The 12746-nt window shown below is 44.0% G+C and overlaps 1 protein-coding gene across 1 annotated transcript in view; it reads right to left on the bottom strand.

The window, feature by feature from the left end:
• Positions 1 to 7018: 7018 nt before the first annotated feature.
• The window catches only part of PENK (proenkephalin), a 6166-nt gene continuing 438 nt past the window's right edge, over positions 7019 to 12746 (bottom strand). Inside the window, exons 2-4 of the mRNA XM_006140866.1 lie at positions 12643 to 12699; positions 12081 to 12221; positions 7019 to 8009 (exon numbers count right to left, since the gene is read on the bottom strand). Of these exons, the coding sequence (XP_006140928.1) occupies positions 7344 to 8009; positions 12081 to 12221; positions 12643 to 12648 (813 nt within the window). The 5' untranslated portion in view covers positions 12649 to 12699 and the 3' untranslated portion in view covers positions 7019 to 7343. The remainder of the gene's footprint in view (positions 8010 to 12080; positions 12222 to 12642; positions 12700 to 12746) is intronic.

The following is a 12746-nucleotide window of genomic DNA, read 5'->3' as shown; positions in this document are numbered from 1 at the left end:
CCAGATGCATGTGCTTGTGAGCCCTGAAAATCCCAAGAGGAGAATGGAAGAGAAGGGATTGTAACATGGTCACACACACCCCTCCCCACTGGGGAGTGATTTCTCACTTTTCCTCTCTCTGTCTCTCTCCTCTCTGGTTAGGGTGCATGTGTCCTATAGCAAAAACCTAAAAAAAAAACCCCAAAACCCTCAAAACACTCCAGGGACATGCACATGGTTCCCAAATCCTGAGAGAATGGGGAAATGGAAAAAAGAGGATCACAGCTTGACCATACTCCACTGGGTGGTGTTTTCTCTCAAGTGCTTGTGCCTCCAAGTAACAAAAGAAAAATAAAACTTAAAAATTTAAAAACACATTTCATAGGCATAAGGTAATTCACCATAGAGCAGAAAATAGTTTAGATATGTACCCCCCAAAATACATTTGAAATGCTGGTGAGTATTTAGGCCTATCCAAATGGTCAATAAACATAAAATTATGCTTGATCTCATTGGCAATTAGGGAAATGTAAATTATAGAACGGTTCAAATTAAAACAGACTGACAGTATGAAGCACTGTTGCAGCATACACTGCAGGTGCGGGTCCAATGACTACAAACTGCTTAAACAGCTGTCGGGTGCTATAAATACCGTTGAATATGTGCATATGCATGGCCTATGACCTGCCATATCTCCTCTAAGTGCACCCCTAGAGAAACGTGTCACGTGTGCTAAGACACATGGTCCAGGACATCTGTAGCAGTTTTATTTACAACAGTCAAACTTGGAAGCAATCCAGACATTCATCAATAATAGAATGGGGCTTGTAATAGGTTCATAACAGAATACTATACAGCCATGAAAATAGTCAGCACAGTTGGATGCTATGACATAGATACATTTTATAAATAAAATGCGAGCCAAAGAGAAACAAGTTTACATTAGGCAAATGAATCTGTAGTATGGCAAGTCAGAAGAGTGACTGCCTTGGTGAGAAAGAAGGAGCTGGTTGGGGTTTTTGAGGTGCTGATGATATTGCTGATATTCTGCTTCTGAACTTGGGTGGTGGCTGGTGGGGCTACATATGCTTCAAGGCCGATGAAATTCGTGAGGTCTCATAAAGACTATGGATAGAGAACCGGGTTTTGTTCTAAAGGCCATAGGAAATAATTCAAAGTTGATAATGGGTGAGCCACACAGTGTGCTGACGTGTTGAACCCTCGGAGCCTGCCACGTGGAACACGTTACCCCTCTCCCTTCATCCCCCGAGGGAAGAATGTGTTACGTGTAATACATTCATCATTTTCCATACATCAAAACAATCTCGTAGGTTATACTTTCAGGATGTGTGGCATTCACCCATGTATATGTAATATTTAATGCAAAAGTTATGAGAAGAAGTGTACACACGTGACAAAGATAGATGTGTCTAAGCTGTCGTTAGTTTCCCTACGTAGGTGTGATTTGTGCGCTCTCTTCTTGGGGAGACACTTTCTTGGCCAATAGTATAATTGCGCATTTTCTTTTGTTTGTTTAATTCTTTTTTTTCTTTTTTTTTTTTTTTAAGAGAGATTTTTGCAGTAGGGCATGTGTGCTGGCCAGAGAGACAGTGACAGAAAGTGAGAAATCACTCCACAGGGGGGATGGCCACACCACAATCCCTTCTCCTCCCTTCTCCTCTTGGGATTTTGGGAATGTACACACACATGCCCAGAGTGAGTTTCAAGCCACTGGGCCCAAGGCTTGAACTGCGGTCAACTGTGTGGTAGCCCAGTGAAGTAACTATTATGCCATCTGCTGGTCCCTGTTTGTTTCATTCTTAAGGTGAGCATTGTAAATGCTGAGTTTGGATACAGAAATTGATAAAGAAAATTTTGTCATCGTATTTTTATTATAAAATAATTAAAGCCAATACAACTTTCACCCCAAAGTGGGCCAGTCAGGGGCATGGTGGTTAAAGTGGCTCAATCCCAAACAGCAGACTGTGCAGTTCTAGTCCTGGACCAGGAGGCTTGAAAAGCACCTGCGTGCGTGTGTGTGCCCCACGGCAGGGGGAGGGGAGGGGGATTTCTTAATTTCCCCCTCTCTCTTACTCTCTGTCTCTCTCTGGCATGTGCATGTGCCTTATAGTGAACCAAAACAAACAAACAAACAAACAAACAAAAAACCAAACCAAAAAAAAATCTTTCTCCTCCAGGTAAACAGAAGTTTTGACGTATGTGAAATGACGACAGATGTGGAATACACTTTCCCCTTAGGTCGCGAGGGTGAGAGAGAAAACGTGCTCCACGTGGCAGACACTGAGGTGTAAACACACCAGCATACTGGGTAGCGCACCTGCTTTCAACCCTGCATTGTTGCCTATTGCATTGGGAACAAAACCCAGTGCGCTAGCCAGAGTCTCTACGTGGCCTCACAAGTCTTGCTGCTCCTCCAGTAGTTCCCGATGATCCCATTTTGGGACATGTTACTCCCCTCTCAGTCTAGACTGCTCTCTCATCAGATAGTTACACACTGGGGTCATTTGTCTGTCAAATATATGAACTGATTTAGGTAGGGGTGCTTCTGATTTCAGGGAAAAAGAAAAAAAAGAAGGGAAAAAACCCACAAATAAAAGTATTAAAAAAAGCTTGGGCCAACCCATGGTCTGCCGGGTAAGAGCGCTGGGTCTCGCATGACCAACTGCACATGGTTCGAGTTCCAGACTCAGCTTGAGAAACGTGAGTAGCACATGTGCGTGTGTGCCCAAAGCCCGAAAGGACGGAGGAAAGGATGAGAAGGGATTGCGGTACTACCAGGCCCTGTAAGAGAGTACTTTCTCCCTCATTCCCCCTCTCTGTCTCTCTCTCTCTCTGGCAAGCACACATACCCTCTAGCGAATTAAAAATAAAAGCTTTATACTTCTTCCTTATCTCCTCCTAGAAGAAACATCTGTAGCTCAAGCCTCAGATTCTTTATTATTTTTATTATTATTATTTTTGGTTTGAGATTACTTGTTCTTTTAAAAACTTTATTTATTTTTGGAGAGCAGTTTTAGGTTCACAGAGAAACTGAGTGGGAAGTACAGAGGTTTCCCAGATATCCCCTCCTTTACACATTGCACTGCCTCCTCATTATCAACATTTCCTACTGGGACGGTCCCTTTGCTACAACCAATAAGCATGTACTGACAGCCCTTACTGCCCAGAGTCCGTATTGATGTTGGGGTTCATTCTTGGCATTGCACTTTATTTATATTTTAAAATTGTGCCAAAGGATACCTGCTCTTGTTGGAGAGCGAGGGAAATAGGGATGAGGAAAGTGAAACACCCCCTCACTACCCCCACCACCCCCATGGGGAATAGTCACACAGCAAGCCTTTCTCCATTTCTCCTTGTGGGTTTTTGGGCACACGTGTGACTGGCCTGTCTCTCAAGTCACTGGGTCCAGGACTCAAAGCATACAGTCAGCAGTGTGCGATCCAGCCACCTTAACCTCCATGCCACCAGCTGGCCTGGTGGCATACTTTCTATGGGTTCAAACAACTGTATAATGATGTGTACGAATCTTTGATTATGCAGGTTTTATAAGTTTGTAGAGAAAAGAGAGAAAGTGAAGAAGAGTACTGAGGGACTCCACAAGTAGTTTCTGCATTGTGGGACACTATCATTAGGACAGGAGGTCCCCTACCTGATGTCTAGGGCTGAGGCTCACAGCATCTCATCCCTGAAAGACCCGGGGTGAAGGGGGGACAGATGGGGGTGCCCGAGATCCACTGGACAGACTGGAGGGCTGAGTGGCAGCAGCTGGCCCTGCAGTGCTGACTGTATGCCACCCTTAAGGACTCTGCACCGTAACAAGCGTGCTTCTTACCACACCCTGAGGAGGCAGAGAGGAGGAAGGGGAGACAGGAAGAGCTTCGGTTCACAGCTAGCTGAAATTTCCATCCAGGAAGCCTGGTCCAGAGCTCACCAGCTGACTCTGGAAGGAACTCAGCCCAGTCCTCAGGCTTTGCAGCAAGGCGGCTTTACTGGGACAGTACAAAGGAGCATGAGGAAGCTCCAGCTCTAGGAAAGGTACAGCATGGAGCAGTGGCACCCTCTGCAGGCCTGTGGCTTTTCAGCCTTCTCTGCCCACAGTGTGTTCTCAAGTCAGTAGCAGCTTGGGGTTCATCTCACTCCACGTCCTAGGCTCATCCTCAGCCCAGCCCTTCTCATGTTTCTGGATCTCCACATTTGTGCTGAGCTGAGCCCAGTTATCTGCGTTTGAAATAGCACTCTAGGGCAAGCCAGGTGGTGTGGTGCTGGATCCCACATGACTGACTTCATGCTTTGTGTTCGATTCCCAGACCCAGGGGCTTGGAAAACCCTCTAGACGTGTACTCACGTGACCAAAGTCCTCAAAGGGGAATGGAGGAGAAGGAACTGTGGTGTGGTCATCCCCCTGGGCAGTGATTACTCACTTTTCCCTCTCCCTCTCTTCCCCAAAAGTGCACATACTCTATACTAAAAACTATGGGACCAGCAGCTGGCGTAATGGCTAAATCACTGGACTCCCATGTAGTCCACTGCAGTTTGAGTCCTGGACCTGGTGGCTTAAATTCACACCAGGTGCATGTGCATGCGTGCCCAAGATCCAAAAAGGAGGAGAAGGGAAATCACCCCAGGGGGTGATTTCTCACTTTCTGTCTCTTTTTGCCTTTCTGATGAGTGCACATGCCCATATGGCATGTGCATGTGTGTATATATATACATCTTTTAAAAAAGCACTCGACATGATCTTGGGCAATTGCTTCTCAGAATTTCAACAGGGAAACATTAAAGAGTTCAAGAGTTAAAGAAGCAGAACTCTGATGATGAAATTTCAGATTGAGGGTTGACAGCCTGGAGCCCCTTGGAGATGGAGTCTTATGCAGTACCATTCACTCACCTTTCATGGACAACCGTCATACTTATTTACCTGAGGACCTTGGTCCCAGAACTGGGCATCGCTGCAAGGCCTTTCAGCAAACAACCTTATAATCACCTAGGCTTGAAGAGAAGAGGCATTAAAAAACTTGGGATATTATCTTAAAAAAATCTAGGTTTCAGGTTTTTATTTTTGTTTGTGTTTTGAAAAGCCCGACAGTATGGGTTGGCATTTCCAAGGGCAACAATTGGTTCAGGCTTCTAGAGGACTCCTACCACCACTTTGTCATGTCCCATCGCGTCTTCATCCTGATGCGGATTTCCAAGGGCAGCAGGTTGGTCATCTTTTCCCTGATCTGATTTGCTTCCATTACTTATGTTGCTAATCAGAAAGAAAAGGACTCTCAGGGCTCTGTCTAGAAGACAAAGTTGACTTACCAACAAGTCAAGGTGCAAATAGTGATGGGCCGGTTGGTGGAGAGGTGGCAGGCAGCTGGATCCCATGGGGCTGGCTGCGCTGTTGGAGTGCATGGCAGTCCAGATGCAGGTACATATGGGCCCAAAATCCCAGGAGAGAAAAAGTGAAGAAGGGATTACAGCATGGCCATCTCCCCGGAGGGTGATTTCTCACTTTCCCTATCTCTCTCTCTTTCTGTCTGGCAAGGACATGCACGCTATAGCAAGTAAGTAAGCACACAAACAAACAAAATAAGAGAGGTGTAATGCTGGGTCTCTGTGAAGATAGGGACCCTCTGCACTGACCTGTGAGGACCTGGGAGGATCTTAACCTACTACACTCATAGGTTTCCTTATAGAGTACGGCCATGTGGATACCCTAGGAGCCCTGGCAGGTTAGCCTGAAGGGGCTGGACTGCTGAGGATAGTGGGACAGTCACATTAGAATGGAGCTCACAGCCTTGGTCCGTCCATTAGTATGTTGTCGGAAACGCTGATGGACTGCAGACCAGAGATTCATCCTCCTTTCTTTCTTTCTTTTTTTTTTTTTTTTAGAAGTTTTTGTCTTAAGGCATGTGCACTCACTAGAAAGAGACAGAGACAGTGAGAGAGAAAGTGAGAAATCACCCCCCCAGGGGATATGGTCATGCCACAATTCCTTCTTTTTTATTCTCATCTTGGGATCTTGGGTGCACATGCACATGTGCCCCATGTGAGTTTCAAGTCACTGGGTCAAAGACTCAAACTACAGTTGGCCATGGGGGAGTCCAGTGAAGTAACCACTACGTCATCTGCTGGTCCTCATCCTCTTTTCTAAATCATTGGACTTTTATTTTTTGAAGAACACAAAAGAAAGAGTTAGTGGGAATCCTGAAAGAAATGACTTAGTGGAGTCGAACTGCCTGTAATTTCAATGAGAAAAAATGAAGAAATATTGCATTTCTTATATCTGAATGTTGCCCCAAATGATTTCATTAATACGAGTACTCATAAGTGTCCTGTGTTTTGCGAATGTGCTTTACAAAACACTCACACTATCTTTTCTGATGATCTGGTCATCAAATTCATTCATTCAGCCATTCATCTAGCCATCACTTGAAGAATTTCCTGTAGCCTTGTGTTCCAGGTGTCTGATAGTAAACAATGCAGTCCCAAGGTCTTCCTGTTCTTGCTAGTGATCTGGATGGTAGATAAGGAACTGCCATCCAGTGGAAAGGATAAGGATTGCCCAGAGATAAGAAGGCTGGGATTTTAATCCGACTTCTATCCTACAACTACTGGGCAACCTTGGGCCAACTACTTAATCTTCCTGGGCTTCACTTTTTTCATTTGTAACATGAGGCTAAATTATCTTTAACTTATTAACTTTGAAATTCTTTGTTAAAGAGACATATACCCCTGAGTTAAATGCCAGTTTCCTAACATACAAGGTCATAGTTTATTAGTCTTTAGTTTTTCTTTGTGTATCTGATTTCCAAAACAGAGAGTGAAGATACATTTTATTTTGTTCCAATGTGCTTATTCACCTTTGATTTCATAGAGAAGGAATCAAATTAAAAAATGTTCCTGCGGGCTTAGCTGGAAGAGAAGGAGCCCACTGACGAGTCTGTCAAAAGCAGACAGTGTCACTGACTCCGAGACCAGGATTTACTGTGAAGACTCAAAGGAGTTTTGGAGAAGAAGAGACTCACGAGAATATAATGCACTGGGGATAATGGGTTTATTATATTTATATACACGTAAGCAGTTACTACTTAGGTTTCGTCAAAAATAAAGGACAAGGTAACAACAATTTTAGCATAATAATGAGATGGCTGCAATAGACCTCTGAGCTTAATAAGAACTAAAAAGAACGGAGACCCTGAAACAATGGCTTTCAAGTTGGACAGCTACGCAGACCGCGAAGAAGCTACACAGTGCAGGCAACACAGGACAGGACACCACCACCAACGGGGCAGTTTCCCACTGAGCAGGCCAGAGGGAGGCTTGTTGGGGCCTGGGGTCATCGACGGGGAAGGGCATCAAAATCTCATAAATCCTCCATATCTTTTCTCCATTTCGGGGACTTCTTTGGAGTAACTTTCACCTTCTTCATCAGAGGGCAGGGCCTCGGCAAAGCGCTTCAGGAAGCCCCCGTACCTCTTCTGGTAGTCCATCCACCACTCTGGGCGACCCACTCTTCTCATGAAGCCACCATATCGCTTCTGCAACTCTTTGGCTTCGTCGTCCAGCTGGGGACTTCTCTTTAAGCCTCTCATGAAGCCCCCGTATCTCTTGCTCATTTCTTCGTCGTTGTCACTGCCCTCCTGGTGGTGGCTGCTCTCCTGGTTATCGCCTGTTCCCAGCAGCTCTTTCAGCAGGTCGGAGGAGTTGGCCAGGGAGTCGTCTTGCCCTGCATCCTTCTTCATGAAGCCCCCGTATCGCTTGGCAAGGATTTCACCTCCATTGGCCTCTTCTTCTGGCTCGCCAGGATAAAGCTCATCCATTTTCTTCATGAAGCCTCCATACCTTTTCATGAAGCCCCCATACTTTTTGGCTAGTAAGTGGCCCTCCTCCTGTTTGCCGCTTTCCCTGAGGGTGTTCAGGCCATCTTGAGGAAGCTCGGGTTTGGACAGCTGCAGGAGCTCCTTGCAGGTTTCCCAGATTTTGAGAGAAGGCAGTTTTCCTTCACATTCCAGTGTGCAAGCCTGGGAATACAATTCACGGCATGATAAAGTCAGCCTCTCTGCTTTCACGAAGTACACAAAGTCACGGGACCACAGTAGGCTTGCTTTGGTAACGCAACTCCCGTAGAATAAGGTCATCTTTACTTTCTTGTCACAACTTTTTATCACACAGAACAGGCAAATGAAACAAAAAATGGGAAGGGAAAAGTGGGAGGGGAAATGAACTAAATCACATTAGAAATTTATCCTGGATTTTACACTGAACTTAGCTAAAAGGCTGAGAGGCAATTGTGTTGGGATATTAAACCTGCCATAAAATCTGTGCCATTTCAATATTTAAATTAGATTGCCTGTTTTTACAATCTAATTTTACTGGATAGTTTTCCATGGTTGATATCATTTTGTCTGAGATTTTTCTAACCAAAAAGGAGACATTTCAGTTTCTCTAATTAGGGAGATTTCCTCAAAAATTTGTTTATATCTTTGTCTTACAGGCAAAAGTCAATATTAATGACATAACATTAGTTTTCTTTCTATATTAATATTTTACCTAGAATAATATACAATATTTTTGTAAATATTTTTAAGTGGCAAAAGAACACTTTCACACTTTCAAAATAAATTTAAAAAGAAAAAAATTCTAAAACTCAAATCTTACGAAGGTTTTGGCTTTTGATATATTGATTTGCTGAAAGTAGAGACATTTTCTTTTTTCCTATTTTTTTTTATTCATCAAAACAGATTTTCTCATCTTTAACCAAATGCCTATAATAACAAGATCAGATACGAAGTCATACATATGCAAATACACTAATTAGTCATCTTTGTTTTCTTAACATTCAGTCATTGGTATATAGAGAAAGTCTTGTCCTGTGGAAATCATGTTATTTGATAAAATAAAAGTAATAATAATAATAATACAATTCTTTCCTTTTTAATTTAAGAATAATTAAATTAAAAGATTGTAAGATTTTGATCAAATAGCCTAATGATTTCATTAAGATTTTTTTCTATTTAACAAAATACTTGGGTATAATAAAGGAGTACTAATATTACATGAACGTTTATAAAGTCCATATAATATTTTTTAGAAATTCAGGGGTTTTTAGAGTCCTTGAAAATGGCTAGAACCTAGGTCAGAGACCATTGATTTAGACAGAAAAAAACAGGCCTTTTCTTGATATTTAAAATAATACTGGTATATTGATTGATACTAAATACACACAGATTATTTTCACACTAGAAGAAAGTATTTCATTAGTGTGACAAAAACTTTCGGGTACATACGTAACTAGCTCTTAATGGTTATGTAAGCTGTGTGTCTAAGAAAATTAAATATATTACTTTTTAAAAACTGGAGATGATGTGATTAAAATGGTCCTGTTTTATTTCTGATACCCAGTTAAGGAATCAAAACATCATTAAAAGCTGAAGACGTTCAGGGGGCAATAATATTTCTATTCTAAAATAATATTTGAATAATCTTGTTGCCAAAATTTGATGTTGAGTATTTTGCATATGAATACCTATAATCTTTTAAATGCATAGGATTTGGAATTCTTTCAGAAAGCTGCAGTGACAAATAATTAGAATAACACTAAAACCATGATGTTAATTTATAGCGCTTACAGCCATCTCTGCGTGCATGTTTTATGTACTTATCACACTCTGTGTTCTATAGTCAAGATCATTATTAGATGGTAAATTCTATTTGGACACACCTGTTTATATTTGCATCCATTGCAGCACCAAGCAGAAGTATCTTTCAGATGGCAGAAGCTCGATAAATATTAGCTACATTGATTCTTGGCTGGGCAATTTCATTTCTTATTTGTCTGTTGCATTTGAGCTCAAATTCCAGAACTGCTGTAATTCTAGCAACATAGTCATTAACTAAACCTTGTGTCACTGAGAACATAACTTTCAATGTAAGCCCCAGCACAAAATAAATAAGCTAGTTATTATTTAAAATACTGTTTCAAGAGACTTTTTTTGATGGATGGTTTATTACCTTTTTTTCAAGTTGCTTCTATTATACATACTATAGCGCTATCTGGATTAAAAATATTAAATAAATAAAAACAATAGTGAGAATATAAAGAGTGAGGAAAATTTCAGAAAAAGAGCTGTTGTTTTTCCTCTTCCTCCCACTGATTCCCCCCAAATTCTGCTAAATGATGAGGGAATGAGAAGAAAAAGAAATCAGAATTCTTGGAGAGACCCAGAGAAGGGTTAGCATAGTGAATTCTTGTCAAGTTCCTCAATAATGAAAGAGGAAAAATTGATACCATTAGAAACTTGGGGAAGTGAGCTAATTAAACATTAAAAAAAAAAAACCCGAAACATTTGAGCAGTTATTGTTAAATGTTAGATTGATTCACTGAATCATGTAATTTAAGTAAATCTGATACGATTATACTTTGAGGTAAAGGCAGTTAGACATTTAATTCTTGTCAAGTTCCTCAATAATGAAAGAGGAAAAATTGATACCATTAGAAACTTGGGGAAGTGAGCTAATTAAACATTAAAAAAAAAAATCCGAAACATTTGAGCAGTTATTGTTAAATGTTAGATTGATTCACTGAATCATGTAATTTAAGTAAATCTGATACGATTATACTTTGAGGTAAAGGCAGTTAGACATTTGACTAGAATCCACATAACTGATGTGGATGGCAGAGAAAGCCGGGCTAGAGGCCTGAACCCTGCACTCAGAATACATAGGAGTGAGCAGGAAGAGTTATCAGGGCAGGAAGAATTATGAGGGCAGGAAGTAGGGCCTTCAACGAGTTATGTTTTAGGCTTATCGCTCTCTTTCATGTATAAAATTCTTCACTCACCAGGTCTATCGTTATGTTTGTAGCACTTGCTCGGTTTTTAGGGATGGCTTAAAAGCTCATGAGTTTTAAAAAGATGAAAGATGGACAAAGGAGCTCCTTCCCCTATTTAAGAAGAAATGCTTTCCTCACAGTTTAAATATACAACCCGACTATGGGTCTTTTCTCTAAGGCCAAGTTAGCCCGTATCAAATAAAGTGTGTTAGGTAATTCAATTATAAATTAAACTTACAAATATTGAACCTGAAATATACAGCTCGGAGTTTGGGAGTCTTTTCTTAGTCTACTCCATTTCGAGTATCTAGGTAGCATCACATTTCTTCTGAGGGCCCAGTGGAGAGTGAATCAGCTTGGATTTCTATGTTACTCTCTCCTGACCTTTTGAAGTCACAGAATTTCAACACATTTCAAAGGCACGGCAAAGGTTTCAGTAGGGGTGCTGGCTGAAGTGAATCCCCCAGTGTCACATGCAGAGATTCTGACTCTCGGTCACCAGAGGAGATCCAAGGGCCGGTGGCTGGGGTTAAAATGACGGTCTTGTGTCTTCAGCCTTTACTCCCCACGGAGCCCTTGCTCGTAGTTTATCTTTGGGCCCTCCTTACCTCTTTGGACACTGGCTGGCTCATGCCCTTCTCACAGCCAGATTCACCTGTTGTTTTAGCCTATCCTGAGAGTGCACTCAAGACAAGACAGAAGCTGAATTCCGGGGCTCTTGGTCGGAAGGCAAGTACTAAGCTCTTCCTCCCTAACCTACAGACTTCCCCTTTCGCTCCCCGTCTTTCCCTTTCCCTTGCTTTCTCCTTTCCACAAGGGAGGGCAAAGGGAAGAGTTTGGGAAAACAAAAACGTGAAGAAAGATGACAAAACGGGGCTAACCAAAAATCACATTATTTGCAGGAAAGATGGGAGGACGGTAGCTTTGGAGGGACGCGGTGGGGGTGTGTTAAGAGCTGGGCGACTGAGCAACTCCCAGGGGATAGCCGAGGAGAAACCCAGCGCTATCCCAGGTGCTGAAGAGAGCACACTTCTGGGGCTCCCGGATACCCAGGGTTACCACAGACGCGAGTTTGTGTCCGGCCACCACTGCCCTTACCGCCCGAGACAGTCGAGGGTCCCTGGAGCTGAGAGCCACGGCGGGACCTCGGTTAGTCTCCCGGGAAGAGCAGGGGACCCCGTCACCGAGAGTTCGCCGACCACAGCTCGGACAGGTGTGTCCGCGAACTGTGGCGACTCCGGCTCCCCGCGCTCGCACTCACCAGGAAGTTGATGTCCGCTGGGCGCACCAGGCGGTAGCTGCACGTCGCGCAGTCCTGGCTGCATTCTGCCCGCACGGTCGCCAGGAGCCCGGGGCCAAGCGCCAGTAGCCAAGTGCAAAGTCGCAGGAGCCGCGCCCTGGACTAGAAGGACGCGCGCTCCGAGCCTGCCCTGGCGCAGAACAGGTCCCTCCGAGGGACCCTCGCCGCGACAGCACCAGCTCGTGCGCCATTGGAGTAGATGCCCGAAGGGACGCTCGTCCTTGGGTCCCCGCCCGCCTAGCCCACACCCTTCATGGCTCGGCTCTTGTCTACCCGGTTGGCGAGGTCGTCCCCAACCTGGGCACCCGGCTTTCTCTCCGTACGTCGGCTCTCTGGGCAGGATTCTGAAGATAGAGCCCGAGCCCGAGTGCTGGAGAGCGGGCGCCTGCGGAGGCACCTTGCCCGGGGTCGCAAGGACGACCGAGAGAAAGTTGGAGAACGCATGCCCTGAACCGCGCTGTGAAAGACGAGCCAGACGTCCCCAGAGCCACGCAGCCAGGCGAGCCCCGGGCAATTCACTCACGCTCATGCCGCCCGGAGGGATCAGGCTGGACGGAGGAACCGGGTCCCAGGCGCGACTCTAGAGGAAGAGAAGGCAAGTGTGAGCGCGGCGCGCGGAGGGCAGGG

Source organism: Tupaia chinensis, unplaced genomic scaffold, assembly GCF_000334495.1.
Source record: "Tupaia chinensis unplaced genomic scaffold, TupChi_1.0 Scaffold000046_3, whole genome shotgun sequence".
Classification (NCBI taxonomy): domain Eukaryota; kingdom Metazoa; phylum Chordata; class Mammalia; order Scandentia; family Tupaiidae; genus Tupaia; species Tupaia belangeri.
Note: the sequence above shows the minus strand (reverse complement) of the source record. Positions and strands in the feature narration are given on the sequence as shown.